General features: G+C 27.8%; 2 protein-coding genes and 1 long non-coding RNA gene across 5 annotated transcripts in view; 1 reads left to right on the top strand and 2 right to left on the bottom strand.

Moving 5' to 3' along the window:
* Window positions 1–1,775: 1,775 nt before the first annotated feature.
* On the bottom strand, window positions 1,776–4,347 carry LOC114936213 (damage-control phosphatase 1). Of its 3 annotated transcripts, none has more exons than XM_085485871.1 (7): window positions 4,214–4,347; window positions 3,776–3,894; window positions 3,551–3,656; window positions 3,224–3,471; window positions 2,970–3,152; window positions 2,494–2,899; window positions 1,776–2,402 (listed from the first exon to the last, which is right to left on the bottom strand). In XM_085485871.1, the coding sequence occupies exons 2-7, from the start codon at window positions 3,856–3,858 to the stop codon at window positions 2,052–2,054; spliced, it is 1,377 nt and encodes a 458-aa protein (XP_085341997.1). In that variant the 5' UTR covers window positions 3,859–3,894; window positions 4,214–4,347; the 3' UTR covers window positions 1,776–2,051. The 3 variants fall into 3 exon arrangements, with proteins under 3 accessions (XP_085341997.1, XP_029165161.2, XP_085341996.1); XM_029309328.2 differs by lacking the exon at window positions 4,214–4,347 and adding an exon at window positions 4,143–4,207; XM_085485870.1 differs by lacking the exon at window positions 4,214–4,347 and adding an exon at window positions 4,146–4,207.
* An 81-nt stretch (window positions 4,348–4,428) lies between these two features.
* LOC146721894 (uncharacterized) overlaps window positions 4,429–15,801 on the top strand; it is a 29,875-nt gene continuing 18,502 nt past the window's right edge. The window contains exons 1-2 of the long non-coding RNA XR_014925473.1: window positions 4,429–4,561; window positions 4,764–4,894. This is a non-coding gene — a long non-coding RNA (uncharacterized LOC146721894). The remainder of the gene's footprint in view (window positions 4,562–4,763; window positions 4,895–15,801) is intronic.
* LOC114936237 (venom acid phosphatase Acph-1-like) lies at window positions 11,407–15,298 on the bottom strand. Its single transcript, XM_029309366.2, has 7 exons — window positions 15,188–15,298; window positions 14,977–15,091; window positions 14,786–14,896; window positions 14,146–14,414; window positions 13,364–13,644; window positions 12,633–12,838; window positions 11,407–12,542 (listed from the first exon to the last, which is right to left on the bottom strand). Coding segments are annotated over exons 1-7 (1,146 nt in total). The 5' UTR covers window positions 15,190–15,298; the 3' UTR covers window positions 11,407–12,380.

Genomic DNA, 15,801 nt, shown 5'->3' with positions numbered 1-15,801 from the left:
TAAGTGCGAGAACAAGTAATAGTCGTGCTTAGAGCCAGTAATTTCTAATTAATTTTTTAAAAATTATGTTTCTATATCGATTTAATTTCATTTACTTTCCAAAAATGCCTCTAATATAACGCAAATAAGTATTGGATGAGCATGAAAATAGGAGTGTTAGATTACATTAATATCTAAAGAAATATCAAATTTTTAACATTTTTGAAAATTATGTAATAAATTTTTTGTAATAGCGCCTATTTTATTTTTGACTTGTATTTTATGATAAATTGATATTTCGAAATTCAATTTATATTGCTATTCAATTATAATACTATAATAATGATTATTTTGTCATTTCCGTATGTTTAAATACAAAAAATTAATACAAAAATATATACACACACCTTGCATAAATAATTTTTATGTGAATGTTGTAGATTTTGTTACTTTATTTTATAAAAGTAATACTACTCTAATTAAGCTTGCCAAGCAAGCATGTGCCAGTACATATTACATTTACTGGAAATATAAGTGTTATCTTTACTATTTCTATTATTATAATTATTGTTATTATTACTATCTTTACAGCTTATTATATATATATATATATTCATATTTAGAATATATTTATAAATAATTAAATTGATCTTATTCACAGTTTTTTGTTATTATAGGCGGATTTTTATTGTACTTAATTTTAAAATCCAAAGAAAAAAAAATTTTTGGAGCATTATTATAGTTTAATAAAACATACTTTAATATGAAGAATCAAAAATACAATGAGATACAATGAGATCAGTTCTGCTTAATTGAAGTAAAGTTATATGTTTTATACAATAATAATAAAATATATATTTGCATCTTATGTGCAAAGATCTATTAAGAAATATCTTTTTAAACTCTATCAGCTATTTGTTAATAAAATAAATTGCATACGTTATTGTTTATAGTTGCACTTTTTCCAATGAGTCAAACATTTTTTATGTAACTTGTTTTCTCTAATTAAGAAACTGACCTATTAATCATTGTACTGTTAACTGACGTAAATGTGGACATGTTTGATAACAAGGTGCAATTATTCATACTCTCATATTTTGCAGCTTAAAATTATTTGCAATTTTATTTGAAATTTGTTCTATTTAAAATATGTATATATACGAAGTCGAGCAAATTTTAATATCAAATTTAAATCAAGATAATTTTATATATATTTCAATACTCTTTGTGAATAAAGTATAATATATTTCTATATACCTAGACTTGCTTTATAATTTTGTTATTATAGGCGGATTCTTATGTGCACATACGTATGTAATATATCGCCAATTGAAATAATAATAAACAAAAAAGTAAGAAATATTTATTATTTTCTATTAAATTTTTTTATCTTACATGTGCACAGTAAAAAAAATAGAAAATGTAGTTTTATTATAAGTAATTATACATAACGTAACGTTGAACAGTATTTTAAGTTTTATAGCGTTGTATAAAGATATGTGATCACATTATTGCAAAACATAAGAGAAAGAAAGTACGACTCGTGAAAATATTTTTTTGTAAAAGTGTATTGTGTAATTGTAATAAAGATGAGGCAACAAAAATTTTCACTTTACAATGTCATCATAATCACATTAATATATCGCATAATTCAACATTGGTAATATTTTCTTTGATTACATTTAGGAAAATTTTATGAACATGAGATAATTAATCGTGTATATTAATGTGAACAGTGTAGCTCGGCAAAATATGAAATTTTAGTGTTTGATATTTATAGGAAAATACTAGAAAAATTAACTAGATATGGATTTTATTTATGTACATATAGAAATTTACACAGATCATAAAATTAATATGACGCAAAATTACATAAAAATATAGAGATATATTATGATAAATATAAATACAAAAATTGTTTGGATCAAATATTTTTTATCCTTTGTATATATACATAACTCTTATTCTGTTATATATGTATATGCATAATAGTAATATACATATAAATATAATATATAAATGATACATAATTAGAATTCGAATTTTATTATTTTATTTGCGCTTTAAAAAATCTATAATTCTTCAGGTACATCAGAATTAACAGCGAGTTGAATGAGACCATAATCTCCACTTATCAACCAATTTTTATTTTTTTCGAATAATGATTCAGCCATACCTTGTGGTAATCCAACACAAATGTCAGCTTTTAAAGTACGCAAGCTTAAGATATTTGTGGGTCGAAAATCTCCCAATGCAGTTGCAAAACTTGTGTTGTATTCAAAATTAATGTCACTTAGAAGTTTTCTATAATTTAAGTCACCCTTAAATATTACTAATTTAGCATTGGAAAATTGGGCATATAACTTTTGGTTTTTTTCTTTCATTTGCCTAAAATCATATGGTCCTGTCCAATAGGGCTCTTCCTGTTTAATAAAAAGAATTTAAGTTATATTTAATAAAGAAAATCTCTTAAATAATAACTGAATGATATCAAAATTTAAAAATCAATTATACCTTAACACACCAAGTTTCACGGTCCAAAAGATTCTCGAACATCTTACTCAGTAATTTCAAATTTGGGTAATTATCTAAACTATTCAAGTGATCTAATGTCCAGTGGAAATCTTGAATCGTCGTGTCACTCACATACCATGGGAATCGCTTTACATAAAATGTTATTTTAATTTCAGGTGCAATGGTAGCCAAAAAGGCTGCTAAACACAAGTCAGTGAAGAGTTCATATCCTGCATTATCAAGCACTATATGAATATTATCAACATTTTTATCTGTCTTCTTCTTTATGATATTCCATACAAGTTCCCAATTGTTTACTAATATATTTTCATCCAAAGAGTCCACCATATTCAATGGATTATCAGTCTGACTTTGAACAGATCCTGCACTTGCAGATAAATCAACCCTACAAATAAAATAATATATTATAGTTTGTAATATGTACTTAAAAAAAGAAAGTATAAAAATGTTGTTACCTGTTACTCCATAAGCTCAATTTTAGTAATTTCAAAAAATTATTCTTTGAACTTTCCTCATTGTATTCTTTGTTATTTACTATATCATTCACATACGAGGCAAGGATATCCATAGAATCAATGAAGTTAATAAAAACAGCTTGCTTTATGTGTTCAAATGGATCATAACTTTGTATGCTGTTCCTAATTTTGTAAAAAGATATTTTAGCTTGCTCTATATGAATTTAGGCCACGCACAGTACATCAAAGCTTACGTTAAACTAATTTCTTGAGCTAATACACGATACATGTAGGTTTCACAGTATAACCATGTCGTATTGAACCATGTAGGTATTTCACCTTCTATGTGTGTCTTGTTCTCCAAATATATATTCCATTCTTCTGCATCATTAATCATTGCCTTGGTATTTAAACGCATAGGTTTCAAAGTTTTGTTAGTAACAATTTCATTTTTTAATTGACTTATAAATCCTATGATATCCTTGATATCTTTTGCTGCGTCCTAAAATATTGAATAATATTATCTACATATTGCAGCAAGACAATGGAGCATAGAGCAAACATTGTCTGGATGAGATTACCTGGCCATATCGATATATAATTTCGTTCTTTTTTTGACAGAAAGTATCAATAATTTTTGTTAATATCACTGGCATTCTATCCTTGATCGATACATAAGCATAACTTCTGCAACACAAATAAAAAATTTTATTATCGTTCTGTTGCAAAGGTCAGCAAAGTCTTGATAATAGCAGCGGACGAGAAGTCAGAGATTAAAATAATAAAGTACAATCTTCAAGAATTACCGTTTATATACTCCAGATAGCGGTACACCAAAAGGAGTGAATGTGTCCTGTAAATCTGGGATTCTAGGATTTACTTCAGTCATTGTATGTGCTGATAAAGCCTGAGCAGATAGCAAGACCTATAAAGCGACAAAAATGTATTAATAACGAATATCTATAAATTTATCTTAAATATTTTTTAGATTTTAGATTTATCCCATTATTTTGTATCACACGTGCACACTTCATGCATTTGAAACGAAACAAAAGATATGTCACGTAATTCGCTTCTCCTACATACAATGTGTCATTTTGTGTATTTAAAATTAAAAAAATTAAATTAATTGTTCCACGCTTAAAAGAAAACAGGTTACGTAAGTGCACACACAACCATAAAAAGTGTCGAAAATGAACAACAGCTGTTTTCTGTCATTGTAATTCATCGAAGGTGACTCTTACCCTCTTTATGCACTATCCTACACTGTTACACAATTCCAAAGAATTTTTTACGAACGTAAAATGTATCGTTCGAAGCGAGTGGATGGTCATCTACGTAGCAGACGCTTTATACCGCAAACGATGCGCGACGCGCATGCGCGTGCGCACGCGCATTCGCTCGCGTACGCGCATGTGCCTGCACATGCGCGCTCGTTTATTCCTTCGGCACTCTCAGTCGAGTGTAGTCGCCGAAAAGTTGGGCGAAAGAATTATAATATTTATTCATATAATTTAAGACGCGTATTTGAATAGTGGTGCCGTATCAAAGTGTAGAGGAAGAAGAGAGGGAGAAGCGAAGCGGAGAAGCAGGTAATAATTTATCTTCAATTTCTTTTATCGTCCGCAATTAACTTCATGCGGTTTCAACAACAGCGGCAGCAGCGGCGCATCCCGCTACTTTCCCGCCCAAAGTTTTCGCTCGAAGAAATTTCATTAGTGCGGAAAGTTTTCTTTGACTCGAATCGAGCGTATTGTCTAACGCTGTTACATTTTTGTCCCTGTCGTTTTATAGATCGAGCGGCGAATGGATGATACGAGATTCACCTTCCCAAGGACACGCGTGTGTGCACGAGAGTATATATTGTATATATATATATATGCAGTTATGGTAGTTCTGCGTGAGATGAGATCGCTGCAAAATCGGTGAGTTTCATTTTACAAATATGAAAAGATAAGATTCTTTAATTGTGAAGCGCTTGTTTTTGAGCTGCTCTCATATATTTTATAAAAAACTCAAATTATGCGTTATATGTTATACATAAAAATGATGCGACACGTATCCATATCTCTATATCTCTGTTTTTTAAAATATAAATTTTAACCTAACCCTAACCATTAAAAAATGTACTTTTTCAAAGATTTACAAAAATTTTATAGTAGCAAAAAACTTTAATAATTCTGAATTGAATACTGCCCCAAAGTAGCAAAAAAATATAAAAACGTTTAAAACTCATTTTTAAAGATATTTTAAAATAATTAATTAAAGTCTCTTTTTATTCATTAAAAACGTTTATTTTAACGTAATTAAATGTTTATTTTAATATAATATAAATATTTATTTAACGTTTATTAATATATTTTATTAGTATAATGATTTTATTAATAAAATATTAATAAACGTTAAATAAATATTTATATTACATTATAACGTTAAAATAAACTGTTTTTGAATTAATAAAATGAAATTTTTTAACCAATTATTTTAACTTTTTTTAAATTTACCTTTAAAAATGAGTTTTAAACTCATATTTTATACATTTTTTACTACTTGGAGCGTGAAAGATAGTTTTATAAAGAATTATTCAGAAAATAAAAAAAATTATTTGAAATAAAGATATTGGAAATATATAAATAAAAAAGAAACAAAATGTGGAAAAACTTTAACGATTCTTTGAAATTTCTTGTTTTTTATTGCAAAGATTAAAATAATTTAAAAATATATACTTTCTTGTATTTTCGAAATATTATACTATTATTATATAGTAGTATAATATATTATACTATTAGTATACTATTATTATACTATTATTATACTATTATTATACTATTATACTATTATATTATAATAGTATAATATTATATACTATTATTATACTATTATTTATAACATATTTAAAAATATTATTATATGTGTTTATTATAATATTATATATATTTAGAAAAATTCTTGATAGATATTTATTTACATAATATAAAAGTATTGATTTTAACTCTACTGAAAAGGGGAAGAGAGGTATCAACAGATACCAGATGTATACTGATAAATGAATTAATCAACTCTGTGAAAAAGTTTTGCTCGCATTATATAGCCAAGCGTAAATGCGTTTTCTCCCTTCCTCTTTCTCTCTCTCTCTCTCTCTCTCTCTCTCTATCACATTTGAATTTACATAATGATCGTTGCTGAGGTACATTAGCTTAAGGAGGGTGCGAGTTCTGGCAAAAGTTAGTCTCGACGCATTATAGATATCTAAAGAGGAGAGAGAAGATTCGAATAAGACGGTCAAATTGTTTCGTCTCTCGCTCTGTGCACTTTTTGCCGGTTACTGAAATGGGAAACTCTAGCGATAATTCAACTACAGCTGCACAGCGCTTTAATAAACTTAGATAGGGAAGACATGCAAAGCAAAACTCACAGAGTATTGCGTATCTTAGACACTTTATCATACAGAAGAAAAATCGTGATAAAATATCGTCTTTATTAATCGTATTTCAACAGAATATATAATGTATTGTATAAATATAATTCTTTTGTATCGATTAGGCGCAAACAATAAGTAATAATATCTTCTCACAGTAGTTACATGAATTTTAATGTTGTGCTTATTAAATGCAAAGCGGGTTAATTAATTTTTTTTGTCACGCTTGGACTATCTACATTTTGTACAATAATGTCGAAATCTGACGGATGAAAATAATCTGATAATAAATTATTCCCTGCTCTTTTCTTCCGAAAAAATAATATGTATATCAGCACATTAATGCATATAAAATATTAGAAAGAGAGAAAGAAAAGAATTACATTAGCAAAAATGTTATAATTTTTCAAATATTTATCGAATAAGTCAATGTAACAATTATAAAAAAGAAAAGTTAAGTTTCAAATTTTTAAGTTATTTCAATATAAGCAATTTTCTTTTATTTTGTAATTATTTTTATTATAAAAAAACAATAAAAAGAAAGATAAATCTCGAGTTAAATTTTCTCTATTAAACTTTGCTTGATAATAGAATAAAATAATTGAAATAATTAACTAATTAATTTTGTATAATTTTTATTATGTAATCAATTTACTTGATTTGATACGTTTTGACATTGTTTTATTTATTTTATTTATCAATTGAATAGTAATGTAATTTTTTCATTGCTTTTATATTTATAGGAAACTTTCTGAAAAATACTTAGAGTAATAAAGAATTATTAGTAGAATTTCTTAATAAATAAAACATTTTTTTAATAAAAATAAATGATTTGCATTTATTAAAATGCCAATTTGAATTTTCTATACAATTTGTTATCGTTAGACATAAATGAAAGAGAAACAATTTTGATTATAGATTTAAAAAATCTACACTGCAAAGTATTTGTATGTTTTTTTTATTATAATTACTATTAAATTCTTATTTCTTTACTAAATTAATTATAAAAAAGGCAAATATTTAAAAATCAATTGCCATAGTGTACAAATGTTTTTCTTGAATTCTAAACCTTGCTAATGTTAGGACAATTTTTACACAAACTTCACTAAAAATGCTGTCTCTGCGAAAGGATGTATCCAAGTCATTATTTTTAAGTAATTTTTGTTCCGACTTGCGATGACTTTTGCTAATCTCGACTAATGCTCGATCATTAAACGTCATAGTCACAATATACACAGGCAAGATAATATCGCCGCTCTATGCGTTCTATTCCTTCGAAATGAAATCTGTGCAAGCGGATTCGCCGACCCCTCCGCATCCCTCCACCAGATCCTACAGCCTGATCCTCCCATCCACGAGAGATCTGGGAGCAATGTTGCTAATTACTACATACCACCGAATGCGGCATAACCCGCGACCCATGAATTCCACCGCGCTGTAGCCGATGGTGTACAGTCGCAAGAGTCAGTTTTCATCCGTGTAATTTGTGGAAATTGCGGTTTCCTATGAGCGCGAAGCGAACTGATAATGCACTGCCGAACGTCAGCCACGAACGTGCAACACTTACATTTTCTGATATAACATTCATATTCACACACACACACACATATATATATATATATACATAATTAAACACATGTACACGAGACACTTATAAATGCTGCTTTTTAAAAAGTTTGATAAAAGTTTATTCGGTGCATAAAATTTTCTTGAATTACGGTACAAGCACAAGATATTAAAAAACTAATTTTTCTTTTAATGTACTTTATCATGGATTTTTTTTACATATATTTTATTCAAGTTTAATAGAATTTTAAAATATGCAAGTAATATGTTTTTACGTTCTTTTAGAAATAATTGTTTGAAATAAAATTTTAAATTGTATAACTTTACTTGCATATTATTTATTATATAATTTGCGAATTGAAAATAATGATTTTTATCATTTACAAATTAAGATATCATCTAATTCAATTCAATTAAATGATTTCTTTTTTATTATGATAGCTTATTAATGCAAGTGGAAAAAATTATATTTTTAACTTTTTAATATTTTTTACATGAACGTGCATATTCTTTTATTTTCTATTTGTAATGACAATTGACATTATTATGATTTCATGAGCTTTTATGTGAAATTAATTAACATGATGAGGTTATATGGGAAATATCATTATATATAGGACAAAGTCGTAAATACGAGTACCACATGGCTAGCTTAGTTCTTAAAGTAAGAAAGACCTGCGCGCAGGAGAATCGAGCGATAAAAAATAAAAAAATTGTAAAAATTAATAAAAATATATAAAAATAATAATGAAATTAAAAACGAATAACGAGTTAATTATAATTAACTCGTATTAATCTAGCGTTGCGAATAGTCAGATTGCCTAATAACAACTTGATTCATACTATATTCTCACGGAAAACAAAAATTAACTATTGTAGCTTTTAGTTGTCCCTATATTACACATGAAATTTAGTTAGCATGCCTAAATTTTAGCTATGATAACTAATATTTTTTAGCTATAAAATTCTCCGTTAAACTATAGTTAAAAATATTAGTTACCAGTTAAAATTTAGGTATGAGATAATTAATATTTTTAGCTATATAGTTTAACGAAGAATTCTATAGCTAAAAAATATTTTTTATCATAGCTAAAATTGGCTATGGTGGCTAATTTTTTTTCTGTGATTATATAATTTTTTTCCAACTCTCTCAATTATTATATAGTGACGTATTGTTTCATGAATATAGAATATAAAAATTTACTAATTAAAAACATTTTTTTATTATTTATTTAAAATTTCTTAAATCATAATTATTTTAATTATAAAAATTAAGAACAAGAGCTGTCAAAAGAGGACTAATTTTTGTAAGTTTATAATATTAATCAATATTTGCGAGGTTTTGACAAAATATAGAGATATGTGAAATATATTAATCTCTTTCTCTCTCTCTCTCTCTCTCTCTCTCTCTCTCTCTCTCACACACATACATTTGTGCGGGCGCGGTTAAAAATTATAGAATGATGTGAAATAAAATTTGGTTATATTTGAATTCATGAATTCTTTGGTCTTTTTTTTCTCTATATGTTTAATCTCCATTATCTGGCGATAAGAATCAGTCGTCTACATTTTTACGATGTTGCAACAATATTTCTTCAACTTAGCGAAAAGTTCTCAACAAATGCCATATTCTACGTCATACCAAAGGTATATTCCAAAGGGCATAATTTAAAGAAGTTTCTTGAGGTTGTCGCGAACTCTAGCGCGCGCGGCAGCCAAACGAAAACCCAGTTTGAATGTAAGAGTATGTAAATGATAGGAGCTGCTAGGAGAGAGTTCATTATAACCGGGTATGGTGCGACCACAAAATTGTTCGTGGAAACTTTTGTGAATGGCAGTTAATTATAATTAATTCCGTATTGTCTACTCGACAGCTCGTGCTAATTCCTTGCCACCGACGAATCGCACGCGAACGCTACCGCAGAGTTTCAGTTGGCACCTACTCGCGCAGACAAATTATTACGGATGTTCAATTAAATCGTGCATTTTCAAACTAACTTTCGCACGATCGATTTTCTTTTTTTCGGTGAATCTTGCATTCCTTGGTCGTTGCATCGCGCAGCGACCCGGAAACTTAAGAAATGCTCCGGATATTTGATTTTTTTTCATTTCTTGCACATTTAAAAACGAATTTATCGTTGTACTTATGTGACTATTTTAGAGGAAGAGAAGGAAGAAAAAGCGATGGAAATTATGGTTATGAGGAAACTGATTCTTCGTCGGCTAATTTTAGTGGATAATTGCATATTAAGTAGCGGAATCCTTGCAATCGAGACTTATCGAAAGCGCGTCTTCTTTACTGTATTGCTTTCAAACTTTAAAGTTTAAACTACTTACTACATACTTTTCGAAATTTCATACTTTATAACATATAGAATATCTCGGAGCTTGTTTTTTATCTATGGATTTTTAGTTAAATTCAAAGTGCAACTTTTACTTTACTTAGGGTGAATAAAAATGTGTGTGTTGAAGATTTTAAATGATTAAAAACAAATTGTATGAGACTTAAGTTTCAAAGGAATGCAAATAATAAATAGGGCTTTATTTCTTATTTTAATCAGATTTTACTTTAACTTTTGCGGATTTTAAGATTTCAGACTTTAATTTGAAATTTTAGACTTTAATTTATGGATTAATAATAGGGGATAAAGATACCGGGGAAAATTGACCGCGCGGAACGCATCTCTATTTGAAAAATATTCGTATTTTGCATATGATAAAATGATGTATTTTCATTAGTTATAAATTAACACGGTCGACGTTTTTCGATATAAAACACGGTTTAACGGCCGGAATATATCGGAAATTGAGCGATGATTGATTCAATCGCAGTATCGCATCGTAAAAGTACGATACAACTCGATTCAATGCAAGTGCCCCGATGCTCTTGTATCCGCAATTAGAACGATTTCACGAGTTTAATTCCGCAGAATTAGGAGTGCGGAACTGGTTCTTCTCATCCGGGCAACTCTCGGAAATTTCAAGAGTTTATCCCGATGGAGCGAGGGAAGGATTACAGGAGAGAAAAAGGGGTAACAGAAAAGGATGGTCCGGTACGAAAGAAAAGGGAAAAAGAAAGACCAACTTTCTTTGCAATAGCTGAAACATCCTGTTCTTTTAGCGACGAGTTTCGCGATGATTTTTAAAATTGAGAGAACATGGTTGCTAATTCATTCTTTACACAAGAAGCTACATTGTTTCTAATAACATTTTTATCTTACAAAAACCATTGAGATTTTTTTAATTTTGCAGAAGTAGTTATCTTCATTTATAAATAAAAGTAAAAATTTATTTATTATAAATTAATTAATTTTATATCTATAATAGCTACAGGTTGAACACGTAAACAGATAATATTGTAGGAAAAGAATTTTCTGAATACTTTTTTTCACATCATTAGACATTCTTTGTTTCATAACACAATATTTTATTATATATAATGAATTGTATACAACGGTTTTTATTAAGAAAAAGCTTCTCTAATAAATATACATATTTTGTAGAAAAGATTGATTATTCACAGGTAATAAAATAAAGTAAATAGCTTACTGACGCAAGTGGTAATAACGTAGATGGACAAATTAAACTTTAGCGCTGATATCTGCTTACGCCAGACGGTCGAAAAGATTTAACCTTAATAGAAGTTGCAGGAGAGTATCGCAGAACGGAAATATGCGGTGTATAGGCCCAACGAATTGTCCTGAGAGTGTATGTGTGTGTGTGTGTGTGTGCGAAATAATAGGGTAATTGTTATGCTACGGCACGGTAGGCGGAGGATCTGAGCTCCGTGTCTTCGATAAGACACGGTTCTGGGCATACTTAACGAACTTAACTTTTCGCGATCGTATGGGCATCTAGTTTTCGACGGTGCGCGATAGTAGATAATAATGAGCAAAGTCTAATAAAAATCCGCCCCATGTCTCACGACACAGAGAAGATAAAGGGATGACATCCTCGAAATATCTTTTTTTTTACATTGTATAAGATCAAAAAGATTGCGATATATATAATAATTTTTTGAGACAAAAATTACTTTAATTAGGATAAATTTACCATTTAAATAACATTAAGTGAGATAACGTTTCGGTTAAAAAAAATCGTGTTAATATACTATATTCTTATTATATTCACTATTAGCAATTTATCTAATTTCGACCTAATAATTTATAAAAAATTTTAAAGTTACAATTAATGTATGTACATATATATGTATGTATAAACATATACATATATAGATACATATACATATAATCAATTTTATTCAAATCTTATAAAAAATCTTTAAAATGCCATTCAAATGAATTCTCACTCAAAAAACATTCAAAAATCTTTAAAATGTCGTTCAAATGTTTTGTCAAATTCAATCAATTAAACATGAATTACTACATCACGAAGAGAATTAATAAAAATAGTCCAAAATCAAATCGTTAAAATTTCAATATTCTCAGTTCTTCTGGACATTGCAATTCTTCGTTCGTCGCAGTTGTCGTCGATAATAATTGAACGAATTTATTATACGGACATAATACCTCACAGCCAGGGATGACTTTTGCTTTTGTTTTTGCTGGTATACCTAAATAATATAATACCTACAAAAAATAAGCATTAGTTAATTGTTAAGCATTAGTGATACAAGTATTATTTGCAAATGGTACTGGCACATGAAAATAGATTCTTACTTTCACAAAATACTCGTTATTCATTTCATGCAATTCTATCATGATACAGCTTCCGTATCTTGGAATTTCGTTATTATATATATTTAAAGCCTGCAATAATGCGGCCACATTTAAGTCGTGTGCAGAAAAGAGATTGATCTTTAGCTCTGGTAATTTTTTATTTATTTTCTGTTCCATATCGTTAATTATTCTGCGTAACAATGTACCTAGAAAAAATGTTCATAAATATTTTATAAAAATATATAAATACATACGTGATCTATTAAAATATGAACATTTTTCTTTAAAATTAAACATGATTCAGATGTGTATCAATTTTTTTAATGCAATCATTAAAATAATAGATTTAATTATTTTCTCAATCAAAATAATCCATGTCAATTCTTAGTAATTATCTGTATTTTATAGAATAGACCTAAAACGGTAACGTGCTTCAGAATGCTGTTATTTCTAACGGAATATATATTTCTCGCATTGAACATTAGTATATATTACAGAAAAAATAATATTTTTTAAACTTGTGACATTGAAAACGGTTATTTTTGTCACTTTTATAGTCATATTTATCTGAGGAAAAATAAAAAAAAAAGAAAATGGAAGAACAAGTAAAATAGCTGAATGTCATTTATATAACCGAAATGTATACCTAATATTTAAGTACAATTGCGAAGAATAATCTTTAATTGTTAGAGAATTTATAAACAAAATGTATGTTGTTTATTCACACATACCTCCATTTAATTTATTTAACGGGCCATAACTAAATAGTTTCAATTGGTAAATATAAGCATCCACAATTGTGCCATTTCGAAATATGTTTTGCGCGCATTGCAGTAGAGATAGTCCATAATCCCTTTGTACAAACATAGTATGATACAAACGAAAAATGTCGTACATTGAGGTAACATTTCTTCCTGAGCATATCGATAGTTCTTTCCTTAAATCAGCAAATTCTGCTATTTTTGCTTTTATTTCTGGAGTTTGTATCATTTTTTGATAAAGTCGGTAATATCTATTCGAAAAAATGCACATATTTGAATTAATTTTAAAGTAATAATAATTTACGGAAAAGAATTAATCTTTAATTTAAATAATATATTATTTATGATAAATTTATATAATATAATCTCTAAATATAGACACGCTCTTTTTGAAATGTAATGTAAAAAAATATTTTCAGTGTCACAATATTAAATTAAATTAACTAATATATAATATAGACTAATGAAATAAAATAAATGTTAAAAATGTTAAGAAAATGAGAGTATATTGTATATACATTTGTTTAAGTTTTGTTAATTGCTTGCCTTACATACATATATTATTTTTGTTTCGTCCATTTGTTATATATTATTATGACATTAATATAATTATTAATATTATTATGATATTAACATAATTAAAATATAATATAAATTATTATATTATTATTTATATTATTTGAAATGTACGATTTATTGTTATACATTCAGTGTTATATAAAAAAAGTAAAAAAGAAAAAAAGTTTAATTACTTGGGGCAGAACAATGGAAATAACAGCATATCTTGACCATCATGAAAGTAATTGACATCAGCTGGTTGCCAAAAAAATGGATTATACCACCTTTGACATTGGTCATAAATTTTGAAAAGTGCTGCGTGACATATCTGTGCGGATGTCTTGGCCCTAGGGAGCCTCGTGCTACGTACGTAGACCATTGGCGGGTAATAAACTTCTCCGAGAAATTGGTTGTATCTCTCTTTTAGCATCAATCCGAGGTCATATATTCTCTGCCTGCCGACCTTGATAATAACATTATTAATAAAAACAAATAATATATATAATGAAAAATAAGACGTAATATTTTACTTTCGTGTCACTTTCTCTCTTCTAAAGAGATGGAAATTTGAGAATAAACGATCAATATCTTTCAAACGCGAAAACAAAGAAATGAGAAAAATGTCAATCTTTTCGTTATTATTACAGACCTATTTACTTAGCCGTATTTGCTCTCTTGATGTATGCATATTACATATGAAAAATAGGTATTTCCGCAGAATTGTCATAATTTCTGTTTTTTTTGAAAATTTAAGTATGTAACATAAAATATAGAATATATAAGATGATATTAACAGTGCAAGGATTAAAAATGCGTATGCATAAAATGTCTTACATCAGTTAATTCACCGCTGCCATCCGGATAATAGTCAAAGGTTTTATATGGATCAGATGGGTATGATTCATTTTTTGCAGTGTCTAGACTACGGTCGCCATGTCTGAATAGCTGAAAATTTTAACGTTACAATAGTTTCGAGTTTTTTAAAAGAAATCTTTTTTTGAAGAATTATAATTTTCATATCGTACCGCGCTCACAAATCGTAATGTGTTCTCTTCTTGTTGACGAAATGCTTCTAATGTTGTAAGCAAACCGAAATAAAGCATTAGAACAATGCCTAAACTATGTTGCATTTTCGTCATCCTTCGAATTAAACGCACAATATAATTATGAAATTGAAATATGTCACAATGATGAGTCCGCAATGTTAAAAAATGTGATTTTTGTGTAATTACTTACATTAGGAAGTACACGTCCGATGATATTGATGTTCGTGATGATTATGTCAAAGTGACGATGCCGATTGTTTTGTTGAAATGGCAGGTATACAAATATCTTTAAAAAATAATGTAAGTATTTAACGTTTTCAACAGTCGTGTATCATCATGCTAAATAAGGATAAAAGAATCAAAATTAATCTAACACTATGGTCGTTATATTTTTCTTATTTTATATTCTCAAAATTTAATTTAAATATAGGTATATATGTATATAAGTTTTAACATATTTAAAAACAAGTTCATATAAATAATGTAAGTTTTATATTTTAAATTGTGTATGTGAGTATCAAACACAAAAATAATCACTAATATAAAAATATTTTATTTATGAAACAAATTTAACTATAAACTTACATTAAATTTTTCTATTTTTTATTAATTAAAGAGTATACATATGTAACAATAATTTCCTAGCATATAATATAAAATTATATAAGCACAAAAGAATTATACAAAGAATAAATGTAAGTTTTACATTTTTGCGAGACAGGAGATTCATAAAAAATCATGTTGTCTGAATAACGCGATATAACATGTGTTACATTTTGTCTTTTAAATCCAAGAAATCTATTT

This window comes from Nylanderia fulva, unplaced genomic scaffold, assembly GCF_048542155.1.
Source record: "Nylanderia fulva isolate GAGA-0341 unplaced genomic scaffold, ASM4854215v1 Scaffold4, whole genome shotgun sequence".
Taxonomy (NCBI): Eukaryota; Metazoa; Arthropoda; class Insecta; order Hymenoptera; family Formicidae; genus Nylanderia; species Nylanderia fulva.
The sequence above is the reverse complement of the archived record's forward strand: the minus strand, read 5'-3'. Positions and strand labels throughout refer to the sequence as shown.

What these genes read in the sequence shown, in the direction of transcription:
- LOC114936213 (XM_029309328.2), bottom strand. Translation starts at nt 4,187, where the DNA reads ATGACAGAAAACAGCTGTTGTTCATTTTCGACACTTTTTATGGTT. An exon ending in TTGAGCTTATGGAGTAACAG is followed by an intron (nt 2,900 to 2,969) that starts GTAACAACATTT and finishes TTTTATTTGTAG; the next exon opens with GGTTGATTTATCTGCAAGTG. An exon ending in GTGAAACTTGGTGTGTTAAG is followed by an intron (nt 2,403 to 2,493) that starts GTATAATTGATT and finishes TTTATTAAACAG; the next exon opens with GAAGAGCCCTATTGGACAGG.
- LOC114936237 (XM_029309366.2), bottom strand. An exon ending in CATTACGATTTGTGAGCGCG is followed by an intron (nt 14,897 to 14,976) that starts GTACGATATGAA and finishes TAAAATTTTCAG; the next exon opens with CTATTCAGACATGGCGACCG. An exon ending in TTTCCATTGTTCTGCCCCAA is followed by an intron (nt 13,645 to 14,145) that starts GTAATTAAACTT and finishes TTTTTCGAATAG; the next exon opens with ATATTACCGACTTTATCAAA.